Source organism: Ovis canadensis, chromosome 1 (assembly GCF_042477335.2).
Source record: "Ovis canadensis isolate MfBH-ARS-UI-01 breed Bighorn chromosome 1, ARS-UI_OviCan_v2, whole genome shotgun sequence".
Lineage (NCBI taxonomy): Eukaryota > Metazoa > Chordata > Mammalia > Artiodactyla > Bovidae > Ovis > Ovis canadensis.
The window spans coordinates 114,376,970-114,397,221 of record NC_091245.1 but is presented as its reverse complement, the minus strand read 5'-3'; the positions used below and the strand labels follow the sequence as shown (position 1 = coordinate 114,397,221).

Below are 20,252 nucleotides of genomic sequence, written 5' to 3'. Positions count from 1 at the left end.
AATGCAATCATATATTTTAAAGAACCCAGAAATATGCTTAATATACAGGATGGGCACAAAAAAAGGCAAAAGGAGAAGGGGATAGCAGAGGAGGAAATCGTTAGATAGCATCACCAATGCAAAGGACATGGATTTGAGCAAACTCCAGGAGACAGTAAAGGACAGAGAAGCCTGTCAAGCTGCAGTCCACGGGAACGCAGAGGCAGATGTGACTTAGTGACAACAAGAACAAAACTTAAAAAAAGGGAGGACCTAAACCTGAATTTGCAACTTAAACTATTTAGTAGCACAGGCAAATCTATGTCAAAAGCATTTTGTTTGGGGGAAAAAAATCCAAAATATTTTAAGCTATGATACATGCTGAATAAATCTTGTAAATGCCTCACTTTATTTATTTTTATCCTCTCATTATTCTATCACTATAGTTCATACTTACTATTTTTATTCATTATTTATAACACAATTCTTTGTTTAACCTTGGATTTTATCATTTTGGTGATGGTTTAGTCATTAAGTCATGTCCGACTCTTTGAGACCCCATGGATTCCTCTATCCATGCGATTTTCCAGGCAAGAATACTGGAATGGGTTGCCATTTCTCTTCTCCAGGGGATCTTTCCCACCCAGGAATCGAACCCGGGTCTCCTGCATTGCAGGTGGATTCTTTACCAACTGAGCCAGCAGGGAAGCCATGATTATCATTTTAATATGGGAAAATTTATGTAAATATCTCACTATCAACTAGGGAGATCACTGCTTCAAAAAACTGTAAGGTATGTGGCCTGCTAATTATTTTCTCTGGGTTTACTAACACATTACAATTTAGTTCAAAGTCGTACAATAATCAGTGACAAAGTGAGTTGGTGTTTTAAGAGAAGACAAAAATGTTTTCTAAGACATTTATGTCTCACTTCTTCCCATGTCAAATACTAAGTCATTTTGCTTCTAATATAAAATGGCTTATCAAATAAATATAAACAAATTACCTTTCACATGTAACTAAAGTTCTGTGTCTGGGGATCTGAAGATCTGGGCTCTGGTCACAGTTCCATTGATAGCTGGGCTGGGTCAGCCGTTTGCCTCCCTCAACCTATTTTCTTGCCTCTATCATAAACCTGTTATACTAAACTATCACTCCGTTTTCTTCTAGTTCTTAAATTCCCTATGATCTGCATTATGTCCTGCTTCCCAATAAGATCATTGGTTCTCTGGGGGCATAAATCAGATCTTTGAGAGAAGCTGTACATTACTTAGCATAGTGCTATGTATGGAATATCTATAAATCTGAACTGCAATTATATGACACTGTAAACCCAATGTGGAACCAGATTATTACATTTTATAGTATAAAGCCAATTATTGCAAAGTAACCATTATTCAACATTTATAATGGGGTCTTCTCTTCTATTTCAGTCAAGCAAATGCTTCCTTTACCGTTCTAGGTAGTATGAAGCTGGGAGGAATGACTAAACAGGATAGTTTCTATGTGAGGTGTTATGTCCTCTTATCTCCATAAACCATTAAAATACTCCTAACTTCTAGGCTTACTCTTTATACACTGTCATACGTCAGTGTGGTAAGCAGCTTCAATAAGTTCCCCCAAGGAACCCCACTTCCCGGTATTCATACCCTTATGTACTTCCCTGCTACAAAGAACCAGGGTTAGCATGCAGCAGAACAGATGGGGCTCCAGTGCTTAGGTTTAAAAGACTGACTGCTCTCCTGGGAGCTCTCCCACATGCTCACTTTCTCACTCTTGTGGCTTACTTACCCTGAGGGAAGCCCCAGGGAGAGGTTCACATAGTGAGAAGCTGACACCTCCTACCAACAGTGAGTGAGTTTGGGAGCATACCCTTCAGCCCTGATCAAGTCTTCATCTTCACCAACAGCTTACTGCAACCTCAGGAGAGATCTGGGGCCAGAACCACTCTGCTAAGCTGTTCCCAGATTCCTGACCTTCAGAAACTGTGTGAGCTAATCAATGTTTGCTTTTTCAAACTGCTAGGTTTGCAGATTATACACAACAAATACCTATTTATCATCCTTTTCTAATATGAAGTACCTGTGATTTCTTCTAGCCTAGAGGATTACAGCTTCCTAACTGTTGTCCCTGTAAAAGCATCAGCCTCTGTAATATTCATCCTTTACATGGCTGTGAGATATTTGAAATGCAAGTTTATCTGTGCCTCTCTATTGCTTAAAAAATTTTAGTAGCTCCCTATTAGAACATTCAAAACTCCACACCATGTTATAGAAGGCCTTCACAAACTGGCTTCTTTTTCTCTCTCTAGCTTCTTCTGCACCTCAGTACTTATGCACTTTAACTCTACTTCAATACCCAAAGTGGGCTAAGGATTTTTCTTTTTCTGATATCACTGTTACACTGTTCCCTCTGCCTAGAATAACCCATCCATTTGGCCAATACTACTTATCCTTCAAGATTCAGTTTAAGTATCACTTTCTGTGTGTGTGTACTTAATTGATTATATATTTTTCTTGGATATAGATACTTCTATACAAGTGCCTGGCTTGTATATATATTTATAATTCAATTCAACAAAAACTTTTAAGCACCTACTATGTGTTAGGCACATTTTTTGTAAGGCATTAGGGATAACAAAAAATATTAAGTGAAGGGTCCCTAACCTTAAGGGTGGGGAAGTAGCAAGGAAGTTGGACAGTAAACAACTGATTACAAATGATATAAAAGTTACAAAAATAAGGGATTTCAGAGTATTCTGGGCAGATAAGGTGGGGGAGGGACCCCCAACTTTTTCTATGGTTTTAGAGAGCTTTTCTTGAATGATTATTGAGTAAAGGATTTAAGAAAAAACTCTTCCCAAAAGGTATGATATAAAAATAAAAACACAGCCCTAAATTTTAGTCCAAAAATCAAGATCAGCAAGTAAAATGGAGACATGCTTTGGCAACAATATATGTAAAAAAGAGTTATGAACTATATTTGACAGAAAGCACAATGTATGATATAGGAAAAAAAAAACACTTTGGTTTCACCAATGGGAATATACTATATAGATCCTCCTCAACTGACAATGGAGTTACATTCCAATAAATCCACTGTAAATTGAAAATATTGTAAGTCAAAATGAATTTAATACACCTTATCTACCAGACATCGTTTAGCCTAGCTTTTGCTGTTGTTTAGTCACTAAGTCATGTCTGACTCTTTGAGACCCCATGGATTGTAGCCTGCCAGACTCCTCTGTCCATGGGATTTCCCAGGCAAGAATACTGCGGGGGATGGGGGACTGGGGGTGGGTGGTTGCCATTTCCTTCTCCAGGGGATCTTCCGCATCCAGGGATCTAACCTGCATCTCCTGCATTGGCAGCTACCAGGGAGGCCCTTAGCTCAGTGTACCTTAATTATTTATTTGGCCACATCAGGTCTTAGTCACAGCATGTGAGATCTAGTTCCTGACCAGGGATCAAGCCTAGGACCCTGCATTGAGAGTACGGAGTCTTAGGTGCTGGACCACCAGGGAAGTCCCAAGCCTAGCTTCCCTTAAATGTGCTCACAGGGGCTGCCCTGGTGCTCCAGTGGTTAAGAATCCACCTGGCAATGCAGAGGAGACAGGTTCGATCCCTGGTCTGGGGAGACTTCACAAAGTCGTGGAGGAACTGACCCATGCACCACAACTACTGAGTCCGCACTCTGGAGCCTACACTCTAGAATCCATGCTCCACAACAAGAGAAGCCAGCTGCAATGAGAAGCCAGCACACTGCAACAAGAGCAGCCCTCACTCTCCACAGCCAGAGAAAGCCCGAGCACAGCAACCAAGACCCAGCATGGCCAAAAAGCACATTTTTAAAAAATGTGCTCAAAACACTTGTATTAGCCAACAGTTGGGCAAAATCACCTATCACAATCTCATGTAATTTACTGAATACTGTACTGGAAGCAAGAAGCAGAATGGTTGTTTGGGTACAGATTGGTTGTAAGGGTATCTGTTGTTTACCCTGGTGATCACACGGCTGACTGGGAGCTGCTGCCGTCCAGGATCACTAGAGTATGATAACTAATATCACTAGCCTAGGGGGAAAAAAATCAAATTTCAAAACATGAAGTATAGTTTCTATTGAATGCATATCACTTTTGCACTATCTTGAAGTCAAAAAAATGGACAGGTCAAACATTTGGAAATTGGGGACTGTCTGTATAGAGTTTGGAAATACTCCATTATGCTCAGCATTTACAGCCTCTTGAAGAAAGGAGGGAAAAGCAGAGCCCGTTGAGAAAAGAATGACCAGAACTGAGACACCTTGAACCCACGTCACAAAAAGAATAGCTTCTGAAAACTGGAAGGCCTTGCTATGTGAAGACTCAGAGGGTGCACAGTGTATAAATAGCTAAAGGTCAGTCTCGTAGAAGAAATATTTTATATTAATATATAATCTGGTGGACTTATGGATAGAGTAAGGAAGATACAGAAAAACAATTCACAAATAGCCAGAGCTACTTAAGGCAGATAAGTCTTTATCCCTGGAGGTGACTGTTTCTCAATTTGTTGGCCACTCAGCAAAGCACTGCAGAAGGGAATCCAAACATTGGAAGGGAGTTAGTATGTATGACTTTGTTCTCAAGCCTTTTAAACCTTGATATTTTATGGCCTGAATACATGAATATTAATGAGTCTTTCTTCATCCTAATCTACACTACAGGGATGCCAAGTCACATTTCCCACAAGATTCTGTTCTATATAGTAAACAGAATGAAAACAAAGAGATGGGCTTTAGATATCTTCAAAGAGGCTATCTATATGGCCTTCTCAGCAACTCTGCTCCTAACAGCAAACTATTTTATAGATCATTTATCTCGTTATTTAATCTAAATCATATATTTAAGGGATGCATTTGTTTCTGTAATATCTGTAATAAATCTGGAGGAAAATATCTCTATGGATATTTGGTTGAGTTCAAAGGCAACTGCTGCTTGATGTACTCAAGATCCTCAAAACAAAAGTTCTCTCTAATGAACTCTAATTTAATCTGTATCCATATTTTCAATTTCAACTTTCTGAATTCAGAAAAAGGAAATATAGATTTCTTCAGACTTGCTAACCTTTATTTGTAAAAGTCCCAGCATGTGTGCTTTAGAGAAGGCAATGGCACCCCACTCCAGTACTCTTGCCTGGAAAATCCCATGGATGGAGGAGCCTGGTAGGCTGCAGTCCATGGGGTCTCAAAGAGTCGGACACGACTGAGCGACTTCACTTTCACTTTTCACTTTCATGCATTGGAGAAGGAAATGGCAACCCACTTCAGTGTTCTTGCCTGGAGAATCCCAGGGCCGGGGGAGCCTGGTGGGCTGCCATCTATAGGGTCGCACAGAGTCGGACACGACTGAAGCGACTTAGCAAGCATGTGTGCTTAGTCATTTCCAACTCTCTGTGATACCACGGACTGTAGTCTGCCAGACTCCGCTGGCCATGGGATTCTCCAGCAAGAATACTTGGGTGGGTTGCCATTTCCTCCTCCAGGGGATCTTCCTGACCCAGGGATTGAACCTGTGTCCCCTGCATTCGCAAGTGGATTCTTTACCACTTAGCCACCTGGGAAGCCCCAAAAGTCCAAGTGTGAACAAAAACTACAATGTCTTTGACATGTACACCCTTAAGATGATGCTGGTCTATCACCCTATCTTAAATTTATGTCTTAAATATCAAAGAATTTACCATGCAAGTATGGAAAGAACTATGCAACACTCCAAAGAAAGTTATGGTCTCTAGTGTTTCCAATTGGTATCACTGCAAAGAACACACAGAGGAGTTGAACCTGTGCTTGCTCAGCAGTTCTTCTGAAAACCAGAAACTTGAGATTATGTGAAATGGCTCAATCTTCTGACATACTACCAGATTCTTAATTTTCCAGTACAAAGATAAATCCATTCTGAAGAGCTTAATATGTATAAAATAAATGAATATTTCAAATTTTGGACAGTCAGTAGGAGGTTCAAACCAATTTTGTTGGCTTAAATAGATGTTGATCTGTAGTTTTTATTAGCTGAAAGCTAAACCATCTGTTTGAGTAGAAACAGATTTTGGCCCAAGGGAGAAAGAGTGAAAGTGATCTCACTGAAGCTAACAGGGCATTGAAGGTCAGTTAGGTACCGTGGGTTTGGGAACTCACTCCTTTGAGTCAAGGAAGTTCTCTAGTATCCTAGAAGATACAGTGCAATCTTGTCTAATTTATATCTCTGGAGCCTAGGGAAAGTGCTAACAGATTAAATGCTTGATTAGTACTTCACATACAAAAAAAGACAAACGCTTCATGGAAAAGATTTACTTGTACAACTGCCAATAAATTATCAGAGCAATGATCATTCTTCACAAAGTGATAAGTATTCCAAGTACAGAAAGGCAGACATACCATATATCCTATTTTATTTCTATTTAAAATCTATTTTCAGATTTACTTTGTAGAAGTGGCTTCAGAAGAGGCTATACCAAGTGGAGATAACCCAGTGGTTTGGAAGGAGTGAAAAACAAATACCCCGATGACCTCAAGAAATAAATGGGAAAGAAAGACAACCAGGGAAATGAGGGTGGCAGGATACAGTAACACGACAGCTTTTCCAAAGTCATGGGATCAGTGTTTACTGCTTCCCCCTTTAGTTGCCAAGCGCTATAGATTTCCCTTTGAAACTTCTTTGGACATTTTCCCTTTCTCTCCATTCCAGGCCTCTAATGATCTCACTCCAAGCCTGCTGCAGTGTCTCCTTGCTCATCTCCTCTGAAGCTTCAATGTACTCTACCCTTCCTCCTAGTGCAGCTTCCCTCTTATTTTACTTTCTATTTACAGACCTCACCCAGATTAACAGTCTCTTAAACAGAGGATGAGATGGCTGGATGGCATCACCGACTCGATGGACATGAGTTTGAGTGAACTCCGGGAGATGGTGATGGACAGGGAGGCCTGGCGCGCTGCAATTCATGGGGTCACAAAGAGTGGGACACAACTGAGCGACTGAACTGAACTGAACTGAATAGAGCCTTTATAGTGTTTTTAAAATTATGATAGCTTAAAGTCACTTCCTTAACTCATTAAAGACCTAAATCATATATAACTGCACTCCATGCAATATACACCTATTCCCCATCTGTCCTCAACATGAATCCTCTCCTTACTGTCTTCTCCTGGCCCCCTGATACAGAGAGCAAACTCACGGGAAAGGACCCTGATGCTGGGCAAGATTGAGGGCAGGAGGAGAAGGCAGTGACTGAGGGTGAGATGGTTGGATGGCATCACCGACCCAACAGACATGTTGTTCAGTTACTAAGTCGTGTCCAACTTTTTCCAACCCCCAATTGATGTGAGTTTGAGCAAACTCTGGGAGACAGTAAAGGACAGCAAAACCTGGCACGCTGCAATCCATGGGGTCACAAAGAGTCGGATACGACTAAATGAACAACAAAAACTACCTGGATACCTTGCTCAGTTCCAACACAGCACATGATTGGAGCACGCAGCAAGCAGATGCTGGTTTCTCCACAATATCCATTATTCCCATACTAAAAGAAGTCCACGGTTTTTTGTTTTTTTCAGATCACAGTGTACTTAGTTAAAACATTATACTTCTGAACCTCCTTTGAAGCTAGGCACAAGAATATTACACAGTTCATATCCAGGGAGAAATAAAGTCTGCTACAAATTTCTGCAAAATGTGCCTTCCTGACAGACATCATGCCTTCCTTTTTTTCTGTCTGAAATACAGATATGATGGCTTGAGCTGCAACAGCTGCTTTGAGATCATCTGGGAAAGGCCAAGACAATTGTAGCAACCTTAGTCCTAGCACCCTTAAATTTCTGAATCAACACCAACAACTGGACTGGTTCACTGCTGTGGATTTTTCAATACATAAGAACAAAATCCAATTTATTTAAGCCAATGCTTAATTACATGTTCTGTTACTTGTAGTTGAAAGCAATTTTTATATTATTTTATAATAATATATTTTAATATAATAGAGTATAAGGTTATATCTTATACTTTCCTCATCCTTATATTTTAAGTTTCCATTTATAATTCAGTTCAAGTTTTATCTCCCAAGGAACCAAATTATGTTAGTCATAAAGATTTTCTCATTTATCATATTCTTCTAATTTTCTTTTTTTCCTTCTTTTGAAATTTATTTATTTTTTAATTGAAGGATAATTACTTTCATAATTTTGTTGTTTTCTGTCAAACATCAACATGAATCAGCCGTATACCATAGCAATAGCTTTATAACTACCAGTACCTAACTGATCTCTCCTTTAAAAAAATCAATCAGCATATTATTAATGGTTCCAAACTGATCTGAGCCATCACTGTGGGTCTCGATCCACTTAGTAAATTAGCATCAGTGGAAGCTATGAACTATAAAGGGACCTAAGAAATTCAGTCAGATTTTACCCAAATTCTAAAGACAACTGCGTCATACTCTGCCTCCCTTAGGTGAATGTCCTCTCACTAGAAAACTGCCAATTGAATCTGTACCTCAGAATGTAAAGTTAGTCTTTATGAAAGTATTCCCTATCATAGTTAGCACAGTAAATGTGGCTTAATGTTCATCATTTTATTTGTCAGTTATTACTATATTCATAATTAACACATTTCTGACTGTTTCAAAAGAAGAAAAATTCATTTTTTCAGGTAAATAGTGTGATTTTTCTCCTTTCTTCAGTAGAAATTCTCAGTGTGGGAATTTTACTGCTGGTTTTAATAGTGGGTCAAAAGTGAGAACTATTTGATCATGCATTAAAAAAAAAATTAAAACATGGCTTCAAGAGAAGACTCCATTTACTCAATTAGATATAATTATATCTGAAATGGAATGAACTGCAATGAAAATGCAAAACTGTTCACATATTTTTAAAAATAGATAGTTGGTACCTATTTAAGGAGAAATTAATATATAAGAAGAAAATGCACAACTTTTAGGCACAACTCTCTTGGGCAACCAGCCTGCTTGAGCAGAACAAGTCTAAAGTAGGACAGTTTCCAAATATATATTTTTTGGGATAACACTCCTATGAATGTAATCATCAAAAGCAGTTGTATCAACATTCTGTAATTATTAAAACCAATCCATTTATTTGGTTGGTTTGCTTTCTGCCCTTCTGTTATAGTGTCTCCAACTAAAAAGGGGTTCCACTGGTAGTGACTTCTAGATTTTCCTTACATGAAAATTATTTTGAGATTAAATATAATTACAGTTTAGCCTTGTAGTCATTTGTTCACTTACTTGAACCCTTAATACTGACAGGGTAGCATTAGAGTTACAGTTTTATTTTCATTACTCATTTACCACATTATCTGAGCTACATGGCTAACAGAGGGAAGGAGAACAGTAAAACCAAATCAACAAAAGTGCTGGGCAAACTGTGAAATGTATCTGCTAATGGCTGTGTTCAATGCCTGATGAAAGGAGTCTACAAAGTAGCTACCATTAAAAAAAACTCTTCTATGTTCTATTTTGTTGAATTATTTATCAAGAATGAATGAAAGGAAATGAGCAGTTTTACTATAACATGAGTGGAAATAATTTAAAAGCAGGAAATGCTGACTTATAGTACAAGAAGATCTTCTAGAATCCTTTTCCAAAAAAAAAAAATATATATATATATATAGCAATAGCCTTTTAATTCATCACCAACTGGCCTGCCATACATCTGCAGTCATTTTTTTTTTAAGTTTTTTAAAAGTGTGCCTAGAATTTCATTTTACTTCAATAATCTTCAGTGTGAAGACTTCCTCAAAGACAGACCTTCTTTCTTACAGCCGGCTGGATGGCATCACTGACTTGATGGACGTGAGTTTGAGTGAACTCCGGGAGTTGGTGATGGACAGGGAGGCCTGGCATGCTGCAATTCATGGGGTTGCAAAGAGTTGGACACAACTGAGGGACTGAACTGGACTGAACTGAACTGAACTGAACTGAACCTGTTGTCAACTGTCTTACGAGAACAAAGGAAATTAAATAATGTAGTTTATTACTCTTCAATGAAGAGGCATGGAAAACACAGAACGATGCTACTTAGTATTTTCTAAATGGCATTAAACTCACATCCATATCCTACTCTCTTTAGCTATTTTTTTTTTATTCTTTCAACATTTTATTTTATTTTATTTATTTATTTTTTTAATTTTTATTTTTACTTTATTTTACTTTACAATACTGTATTGGTTTTGCCATACATTGACATGAATCCACCACGGGTTTACATGCGTTTATAGACATTTTCCCACAGCTCAAAACCACAAAGTAGAATCACTATATATTATAGCTTAAGGCAAAACATTGACCTAGGAATCTAATTTATTTTGCTAAAATTGGAAAATCAAATTCCTATTCCCAAATACCCATATACAAAAAAATCCAATTGCTCAATAAACTTTGCCTTTATGCCCTCTACACTCACTCCAAAATTCTACAAGCTCCACTTAAGTCAAAGAAAAGGATCAAACCCACAACTCATTTTTCCGTTCCAAGTTACATGTAACTTTTGAATTCAGAGATGGCAGAAAATATATTTTATTAACTTTCTCAAGTCCTCATATTGCTCAGGGTGAAAAACTTGCTGACTATTTTTAATCAAAGAGTTAAAACAGTAATGCCTTTCAAGTGACCACAAAGTAATGACCAAATAACATTTACCTTACTTATTATGTCATTCAACAAACATATGCCTATCAAATCCAAAATATTATATTATATTGAATTATATTGCTCTCAATGAATGTGCTTAACCTTTATAACACAGGGATAAAGTAGTATAAAAATATATCTTAAATTCTGGAGTCCACATATTTTTAATAGTAGTGATCCTGAAGAGACAGCTGGTACTGGAAGTCTTCCCAAGAGGAAGAAATCTTTTCCCAAAGAGGAACCAGTTACTGACCCTGATGAGTCAGAAAACAAGAGGATCCCCAAGAAAAAGCGGAAATTGTCTTCCAAGGAGGAGCCACTCAGCAGTGGACCTGAAGAGGCTGCTGCCAGCAAGAGCAGCGGCTCCAAGAAAAAGGAAAAGCTCCGAAAGCTATCCAAGGAAAGTTAGAATGGACATCTTCCTAGTGGGGCATAACTTAACAGAAACATTCCCCATCCCATCCCCTAGAGCCCAATAAAAATAAAAACAAATTAAAAAAAATATATATCTTATATTCTGGAGTCCACATATTTTTAATATTTACATATTTGTCTTTAATATTGAAATATTTAATTAATAATTGATCAAAATATATTTTATACAATGTATTTAGCTCTTACTTCTCTGTTATATAATGGTTGAATAAATGGTACAAATTACTTCCTTGACCTTTAACGTCTTCATCTATAAAATGAAGGTAATACTTAGCTGGCAGCTGAGCATTATATAAATTAACAGAGATGAACATCTTGCAACATGCCCTGTGCCAGACACTGCTTGCTCTCGGTGCTGGGGTTATGGTAAATGCAAATATCACAAACAACATTCCTGTCCTTACAGAGGAGGAGATAAAGTGACCAAGAAGGAGATGCAGCAGGAAAACTAGACCAGCCATTGTATCACAAAAGCTCACAAAATAAAGTGTTTAAAAACACAGGTAACACCAAAAATAAACTTGAGGGGACTGACTGCAAAAGGACATAATAAACTTCTTGAAGCAGTGAGAACGTTGCTATCATGAATGAAGTGGTGGTCTCATAACTGTTTACACTTGTCAAAACTCATAAAATTGTACACATAAAATTGTTTTTTTTATTGTATGTACATTATATCTCAATGAATCTGATTTCTAAAAAATGCATGTGTCATGAAAAACAATTTAAAAAGGGCAGAAGAGCTGTTCTAAATGAAAGGAGACTGAAGAGGTGTGATAAGGAGATGCCATGTATGACCTCTGATTGGATGTTGAATCCCTTCCCCCAAAAGCTATAAAGAATATTTTGGGGGAAAATTTGGAAACTTGAATATTGATTATATATTAAACTATATTATATCAATGTTAAACTTTAATGTGGTCATTTGATTGTGCTTGTGTAGGAGAACATCCCTTTTTTAGGAGATGCATATTCAAGTATTTAATGGTAAAGTATTAAAATGTTTGCAACTAACTTGCTAACAGTTCTGAAAAAAACACAGGTATAAAGAGATAAATAGATACAAATAAAGCAAATGTGGGAAAATGTTAACAATTGGTGAAATCTAGGTAAAGGGTCTCCGTATGCTCACTGTACTCATCCTTCAACTTTTCTGTAGATGTGAAGTTTTTAAAAATAAAAATGGGAGGCTGAAAAAAAGAGGGAATAGTCAACCATGTCAAATACCACTGTGAGGTCAGGTAAGATGAGAATGAAGACATGACTCTTGGCTTTGGCAAGGTATTGGTCATTGGTGACCCTTTTGCAAGAACACTTCAGCAGGGTAAAAGTTACATAAGAGTAAGCAGAGGAGAGAATGGGAGATAAGCAAATGGAAGCAATGAGTACAGGTCACTCTTTCAAGAGTTTTGCTATGAAGGCAGCAGAGAAACAGCACATGGAGTAAAGAGACTCTCCCTGAGCCAAAAGCAATATTAAGGCACTTTGTATTTTGGTAGGGATGACCCAGTAGAGAAGAAACTAATCATTGGGGATAGCAAGGACAAAAATGCAGGAGCAAAGTCTCTGAAATGGTGAGAAGGGCTGGGATGCACGATCCAAAAGGAAGGAGTCACCTTAGATAACGGTGAGCATGATGACAACGGTGAGCATGATGACAATGACAAAGTAAGATGACCAAACTGAAAACAGCTAGGTACTATTTAAAGCATTCCTGCTCATTTAATTCTCACCCAAATCTAAGAGGAAGGTATTACACTATTATCTCCTTTTATAGGAAGCTCAAGTACAGAAGGAAATGGCAACCCACTCCAGTATTCTTGCCTGGAGAACCCCATGGACAGAGGAGCCTGGCAGGCTATGGTCCATGGGGTTGCAGAGAGGCAGACATGACCAAAGTGACTAAGCACGCATGCATACACAAGCACAGAAAACTTACTTAATTTGTCCAACTATACATATCCAATAAATAGCAAAGTTGGGATTTACAGCTCAGTGGAAGAAACTTTTCTCCCAGTGCAGTAAGAAGGAAAGCAGACTTTGTGGGTATAGATGCCGCTAGGTAGTGGAAAGATGAGATAGCTCTTCAACAATTACATCTATTTTCTCAATGTAGCATTTTGATGAGTTCATCAGCTGAGGGGCTGAAGAGAGGGGATGTTGGAGATTTGAGAAGAGAAGGTGAGCAATTCTTGTTTCAGAGAGAAGGCAAGTGAATTTACTAGCAATGATAGGTGGTATTGAATGCCCCTTTGGAATTAATGGTCATAGAACTAAAGTGAATTTCCTTGTCCCGACTGGATGATGTTTTGTAGCAATTTTCAACCACTTGACAGGAGGCACAAAGAGTATAGCTGTGTTTAATTAGGGTGAGATTTTTACAGACAAGTGGGACCTAAGGAAAGAGGATTGGGGGAGTGGTTTGTAACAGAGTGGTGACAGTATGGAACATGAAATATAGGCTTGGAAAAGAGGAGTGTGTGGCCAGGATGGATGTGACACAGAAAAAGCGGCAAGGCCAAAGGACTGGAGATTTGCGAGGTTGGAAAGGAGCTGGAGTGGGTATCACAGTGGGAGAGCAAGTGAACGTCGTAGTGGGACGCCTGGAGAGATCTCAAATGGATGCCATTGTGGATGATGAGGAGGTCTTGAGTGTGACCATGTGGATGGGAAGCTGAGGTGGTGCAGAAATAAAAGATGAGTGGATCTAAAGAGGCCTGAGTGCTGGATGAATCCTCTGTGTAGATGCTGAAGTTTTACAGGGAGTTGACAAAAGCTGTGGTGGAGAAGCAGTCAGTGAAAGTGGGGTAGAAGACAGCGGTAAAGAAGGGTAACAGGAGTGTTATAAACTTGAAAGATGTTAGGGAGACTAAAGAAGAAAGGTGAGGTCATCTGGAGGTTGTAATGGGGATCAAGGATACGATCCGCTCCATCTGCAGGCTCTGAGATATATGAGGTGGGAAGGAAAAATCAAGGTCTAATTTGAGAAGTGGCCTCAAAACAAGAAGGTAAAGGGATGGTTCAGAAAAGGAGCTGAGGATGCCGCACAGTACTGAGTACGTGGTATCTACTTAATCAGTATTTCCTGAATTTGAAGTAACTTTTTCAGGAGTTGTCTATATTCTAAAAAGGAAAACAAAACTTATTTATAAAGAAATTCAAACCAGATTAAAAAGGAAATGATCCTCTAATTATGGTACTTTTTGAATCCATGAAAAGGCTCATTTTCAAAAATTAGTCCCCTGGCCAAGATAATCAAACAGCGTTTTATTGTTTTTGGCTTAATATCAATACAAATGGATAGCTTACTGTTATGCAGAAGAATGCCTGGTTTTATTTTATAAGAATCTGAGATCAAAACACTAAAATTAAGTAAATTCTGCCTGTTGAAGGTTAGACAATAGCCTTTCTGAGCATAAGCTGACCAGAAGTTAGATCTATTACAGTTCAAGCAGAGAAATCTAGGAACAAGATGAATAATATCTCCTAAGCATATTCTTTGGAGTGTAATACAGTACCCTTTCGAATATACTGTTCCACTTGAAGTTGTAATATGATTGATCCATGAAAGCTTCAGAGGTATGCCTTTATTGAAGGAGGATAAGTTCACCTCAACATTACAGTTTGTTTTTTTTTAAAGTTTGTTCTGTCTTCCTAAGACTAAGAGGATGTCATAATTCTTTTACGTTTTAACAAGAAAAAAACTTTTTTTAATATGTTATATGTCTATAACATTGCCTCCTAAGCATTTCTATAAGCTGTCTGTATACAGTTAATTGAAGTTCGACAGTCCTCAATGATCTTAAAATGTACAATGAATACCTAATACTCTCTCTCTAAGACTAAATTTTATTGGAATTTATCCCAGTGTTTTATAATTGTATTTGGTGGCTTCAGCATGATCATCAATCAGAATGTGGACTGGTTCAACCGCAGGTTAAAGAACTTTTCAATTTTGTCTTACTCATTAAACTATAAGGTTGTCATTATTAGACAGAAAATTTACCAGCAGTTCTGTTACACCAGATAAATGGACTTGAGAAGGACAACCAATCCTCCCAGTTCCATCAGAAGTTAATATGATGTGTCAGAGAAAGTCATCAGCCAACAATATACACTGTGCTCATTCTCAACACACAGCTGACACTGGGAGTGAGAAGTTTCTCTTTTCCATGAAGAACCCAGCTGGAAGAAATCTCTTTACTAAATCTCTTTAGTACTTTGTTTATTCCTTATGGGATGGTCTCTCTGGAGTACAGTGATTTCTGTGCTCATCTTATACTCCCTGCTAGACTATAAGCAACTACACTACACCATCACACTTTGGATACTCTCAAAGCACTATGGTATTATTTGTATTTTATCCAATACCCAGAATTAATGAGAGAACAAAATGCAATAGTAATACTGTCAATATCAAATTCATTAGTATTAAAGATTAAATATAAACAGGTTTCTTTGGTTTAGTTTGGGAATCACATCACCATTTATGTTATATAAGAAACTGCTTTGAGCTCCAATAACCTAACTTACAAACTCACCCTCACAACATAGCAAGGACTTCTTATACAGCAGGTATTATCAGAAAGTCCCCAGACAAGAAGTCTATAGATCAGTAAAGACAGTAACTTTTCTAATTTTATAAATAAAAGAGAATGAATTTACAAAAAAATATAGTAATTGTAAAGGTAGCTTTAAACTAAACCTTTTACTTTTTAAAAGAGAGGAATTTAAAAAATAATATTTTGTGAAAACAGTGGGAAAATGTTTCAGAATTAATGCATGGATATATACTTAACCAGATGAATGTCTTAGTTAATCCAGAGAATCTAGGTTAAACAAAGCAATCACATGCCATTCATAAGCCAAAATTTCAACTTACCATTTATGTTTATTGCTGGTAATACAATTGACATCTTTGGTCTTGAGGTCTTGTTATGGGTGGTAGCTGGTAACAGCAGGTGATCCTAAGATTAACAAAGAACAATTTGTTACACATAACAATCAGCTTAGTCCTATAACAAGCCAAATTCAGAGTTTCTAGGATGCCAACATTTCAATGCTATCATAAAAAAAAGGAGGGGGGCTAGCTAAGCCCTTTTGTACTCAGAACTCTGGTCTGAAGGACTAGGTGCAAGGCCTCTGTACTTGTCCTCCTGTGAGCAGGTGAAACCAGACTAAGCACTGAGGAAGAGAAAAGGGGATCTTCCGTCAGGAGGGAGGCATTGTCCTGGAGGATAGGAGTCCTTGAATCTGGCTTCAGACCCGTTTTGAAGACTGGGTAAAAAGCACTGCCCCATTTCTTCTGGACTCAGAGATCAAGCCCTAAGCCTCTGGAGTGGGAGCACTAACTCCAAGACCCTAGACTAACAGAGAACTAACCCTAGGGAGTATCAAATAGTGAGAACTCATACAAAGGAAACCACTTGAATACAAGAACCGGTGTCACTCAACCACCAGTGCAAGAGGCCTGTGCAGGACACCTGTGCAGGATGCCTGATCTAAGCAACAAACAAAAATACAAACCCAATCATCAGCAGACAGGATTACCACCTCACTCAGCCTTGTCCATCAGAGGAAAACCAACCAACCAAACAACAGCAACAAAAAAGCTCAGCACAAATCTCACCCTACATGAAGCTTACACAAACCACTGGACCAACCTTAGGAGGGCAGAAACCAAAAGGAAGAAAGAATTCAACCTTGAAGCCTGGGAAAAGGAGACCTCAAACACAGTAAGTTAAAAAAAAAAAAAAAAGAAAAAGCAGAGAAATACTACACAAATGAAGGAACAAACTAGAAATACAGAAGTCCAAATAAATGAAGAGCAAATAGGCAAACTACCTGAAAAAGAATTCTGAATAATGATAGTAAAGATGGTCAAAAACCTTGAAAACAAAATGGAGAAAATGCAAGAATCAATTAACAAAGACCTAGAAGAATTAAAGAGTAAAGATGCAGAGACAAACAACACAATTACTGAAATTAAAGATACTCTAGAAGAAATCAATAGCAGAATACCTGAAGTAGAAGAATGAATCAGTGAGCTGGAAGATAAAATGTGGAAATAACTTCTGAAGAGTAGAATAAAGTAAAAAGAATGAAAAGAACTGAGGATTCAGAGACCTCTGGGACAATATCAAATGCACCAACATTCGAATTCTAGGATCCCAGAAGAGGAAGAGAAAAAGAAAGGGTATGAGAAAAATTTTGAAGAAATTATAGTTAAGAATTTCCCCAACACGGAAAAGGAAATAGTCAACCAAGTCCAAGAGGCACAAAGAGTCCCATAAAGGATAAACCCAAGGAGAAACACACCAAGACATATACTAATCAAACTAACAAAGACTAAACACAAAGAAAGAATATTAAAAGCAGCAAGGGAAAAGCAACAAGTACATTCAAGGGAAACTTCATATGCTTAACAGCTGATCTTTCAGCAGAAACTCTGCAGGCCAGAAGGGAATGGCAGGATATATTTAAAGTACTGAAAGGGAAAAATCTACAACCAAGATTATTGTACCCAGCAATAATTGATGGAGAAATTTCTCCAAAAGTTAAGAGAATTCAGTACCACCAAATCAGCTTTACAACAAATGTTAAAGGGACTTCTACAGTCAAGAAATACAAGAGAAGAAAAAAGATCTACACAATCAACCCCAAACAATTAAGAAAATGGCATAGGAACATATATTCCAACAATTACTTTAAATGTAAATGGATTAAATGCTCCAACCAAAAGACACAGACTGGCTGAATGGATACAAAAACAAGACCCATATGTATGCTGTCTACAAGAAACCTAAAGACACATATAGACTCAAAGTGAGAGGATAGAAAAATATACTCCATGCAAATGGGAAACGAAAGCTGGAGTAGCAATCCTCACATCAGACAAAATAGACCTTAAAATGAAGACGATTACAAGAGATAACGAAGGATGCTACATAATGATCAAGGGATCAATCCAAAAGGAAGACATAACAATTAAATATTTATGCACCCAACATAGGAGCATCTCAATACATAAGACAAAACACTAACAGACATAAAAGGAGAAATTAACAGTAACACAATAATAGTAGGAAACTTTAACACCCCACTCACACCAAAACAGAACATTAATAAGGAAACATAAGCCTTAAATGATACATTAGATGAGATCAATCTCATTGATATCTTAAGGAAGCCCAGATAGGAAGCCCAGAAGTAAACCCATGCACCTATGGGTACCTTATTTTTGACAAAGGAGGCAAGAATATACAGTGGAGCAATGACAGCCTCTTCAATAAATGGTGCTGGGAAAACTGGATATGTGTAAAAGAATGAAATTAGAACACTTCCTAACACCATACACAAAAATAAACTCAAAATGGATTAAAGACCTAAATGTAACACCAGAAACTATAGAACTCTTAGAGGGAAATATAGGCAGAACACTCAATGACATAAATGAAAGCAAGATCTTCTATGACCCACCTCCTAGAGTAATGGAAATAAAAACAAAAGTAAACAAGTGGGACCTGATTAAACTTAAAAGCTTTTGCACAGCAAAGGAAACTATAAGCAAGGTGAAAAGATGAGCATCAGAATGGGAGAAAATAATCGCAAATGAAACAACTGACAAAGGATTAATTTCTAAAATATACAAGCAGCTCATACAACTCAATAGCAGAAAAACAAACAACCCAATCAAAAATAGGGAAAAGACCTAAACAGACATTTCTCTAAAGAAGACATACAGATGGCTAACAAACGAAAAGACGCTCAACATTGCTCATTATTAGAGAAATGCAAATCAAAACTACAATGACATATCACCTCATACCAGTCAGAATGGTGATCATCAAAAAGTCTACAAACAATAAATGCTGGAGAGGGTGGGGAGAAAAGGGAACGCTCCTGCACTGTTGGTGAGAATGTAAATTGACAAAGCAACTATGGAAGACAGTATGGAGATTCCTTAAAAAACTAGGAATAAAACAACCATATGACCCAGCAATCCCACTCATAGGCATATGAGGAAACCAAAATTGAAAAAGACACATGTACCCCACTGGTCACTGCAGCACTATTTACAATAGCCAGAACACAGAAGCAACCTAGATATCCATCGACTGATGAATGGGTAAAAAAGTTGTGGTACATATACACAATGGAATATTACTCAGCCATAAAAAGGAACACATTTAAGTCAGTTTTGATGAGGCAGATGAACCTAGAACCTATTATACAGAGTGAAGTGAGTCAGAAAGAGAAAGATAAATATTGTATTTTAACACATACATAAGGAACCTAGGAAAATGGTACTGAAGAATTTATTTACAGGACAGCAATGGAGAAATAGACATAGGGAATAGACTTATGGACATGGGCAGAGGGGAGGAGAGGGTGAGATGTATGGAGTGAGATGAAAACTTATATTTTTAAAAAATGATAGTTTTTATTTGGACCTGACTTTGAGATAATTAACTACAAATCATTTTATGATTCATTCATTCATAATGCAATACACATGAGTTACTGAGTGACTATCATTAGCCCAGACCAGTTTGTGATGCTCAGTTATGTCTGACTCTGCCAGGCTCTTCTATCCATGGAATTCCCTGGGCAAGAATACTGGAGTGGGTTGCCATTCCCTTCTCTAGAGGATCTTCCTGACCCAGTGATTGAATCCGGGTCTCCTACATTGAGGGCAGATTCTTTACCGTCTGAGCCACCAGGAAAAGACTATCACTTCCAGGTTCTATAGAAAACTGCTAGTTCTGATAACATATATCCTGCAGTATACTGTAAAGAGTATTGGTCAAGCAGTCAGAACACAGGGCTTTTAATTCTAGCTCTGCCATTAAATAGCTGTATAATCTGGATCTGTTTCCAATCCTATAAAATGAGGAGGCTGGACTAGATAATGTCACAAGATACTGAAATTATCTAATAGAGTCATCTTCAAATTTCTTTTTTAAAGAAGAGTAATGTTCCACTCCCTCCCGAAAACAATACTGATCCCAGAAACTGATATATAAAAGAGAGGTTCTGACTGAAGCAAGACCAAGGCCTGGAGCCTTGCCTGCTTGAAGCAGCCAGTGTTAGGCTTTTCTTTTGGTAAGCAACAGAAAGATGCTAAGTAAGATGCATAGTTCTTCCCCTTGAAAAGCATACAGCTTA

At 37.8% G+C, this 20,252-nt stretch overlaps 1 protein-coding gene across 1 annotated transcript in view; it reads right to left on the bottom strand.

The window, feature by feature from the left end:
• ATF6 (activating transcription factor 6) overlaps window positions 1-20,252 on the bottom strand; it is a 246,416-nt gene that overhangs the window by 46,919 nt on the left and 179,245 nt on the right. Inside the window, exon 15 of the mRNA XM_069546978.2 lies at window positions 15,967-16,051. Within this exon, the coding sequence (XP_069403079.2) occupies window positions 15,967-16,051 (85 nt within the window). The remainder of the gene's footprint in view (window positions 1-15,966; window positions 16,052-20,252) is intronic.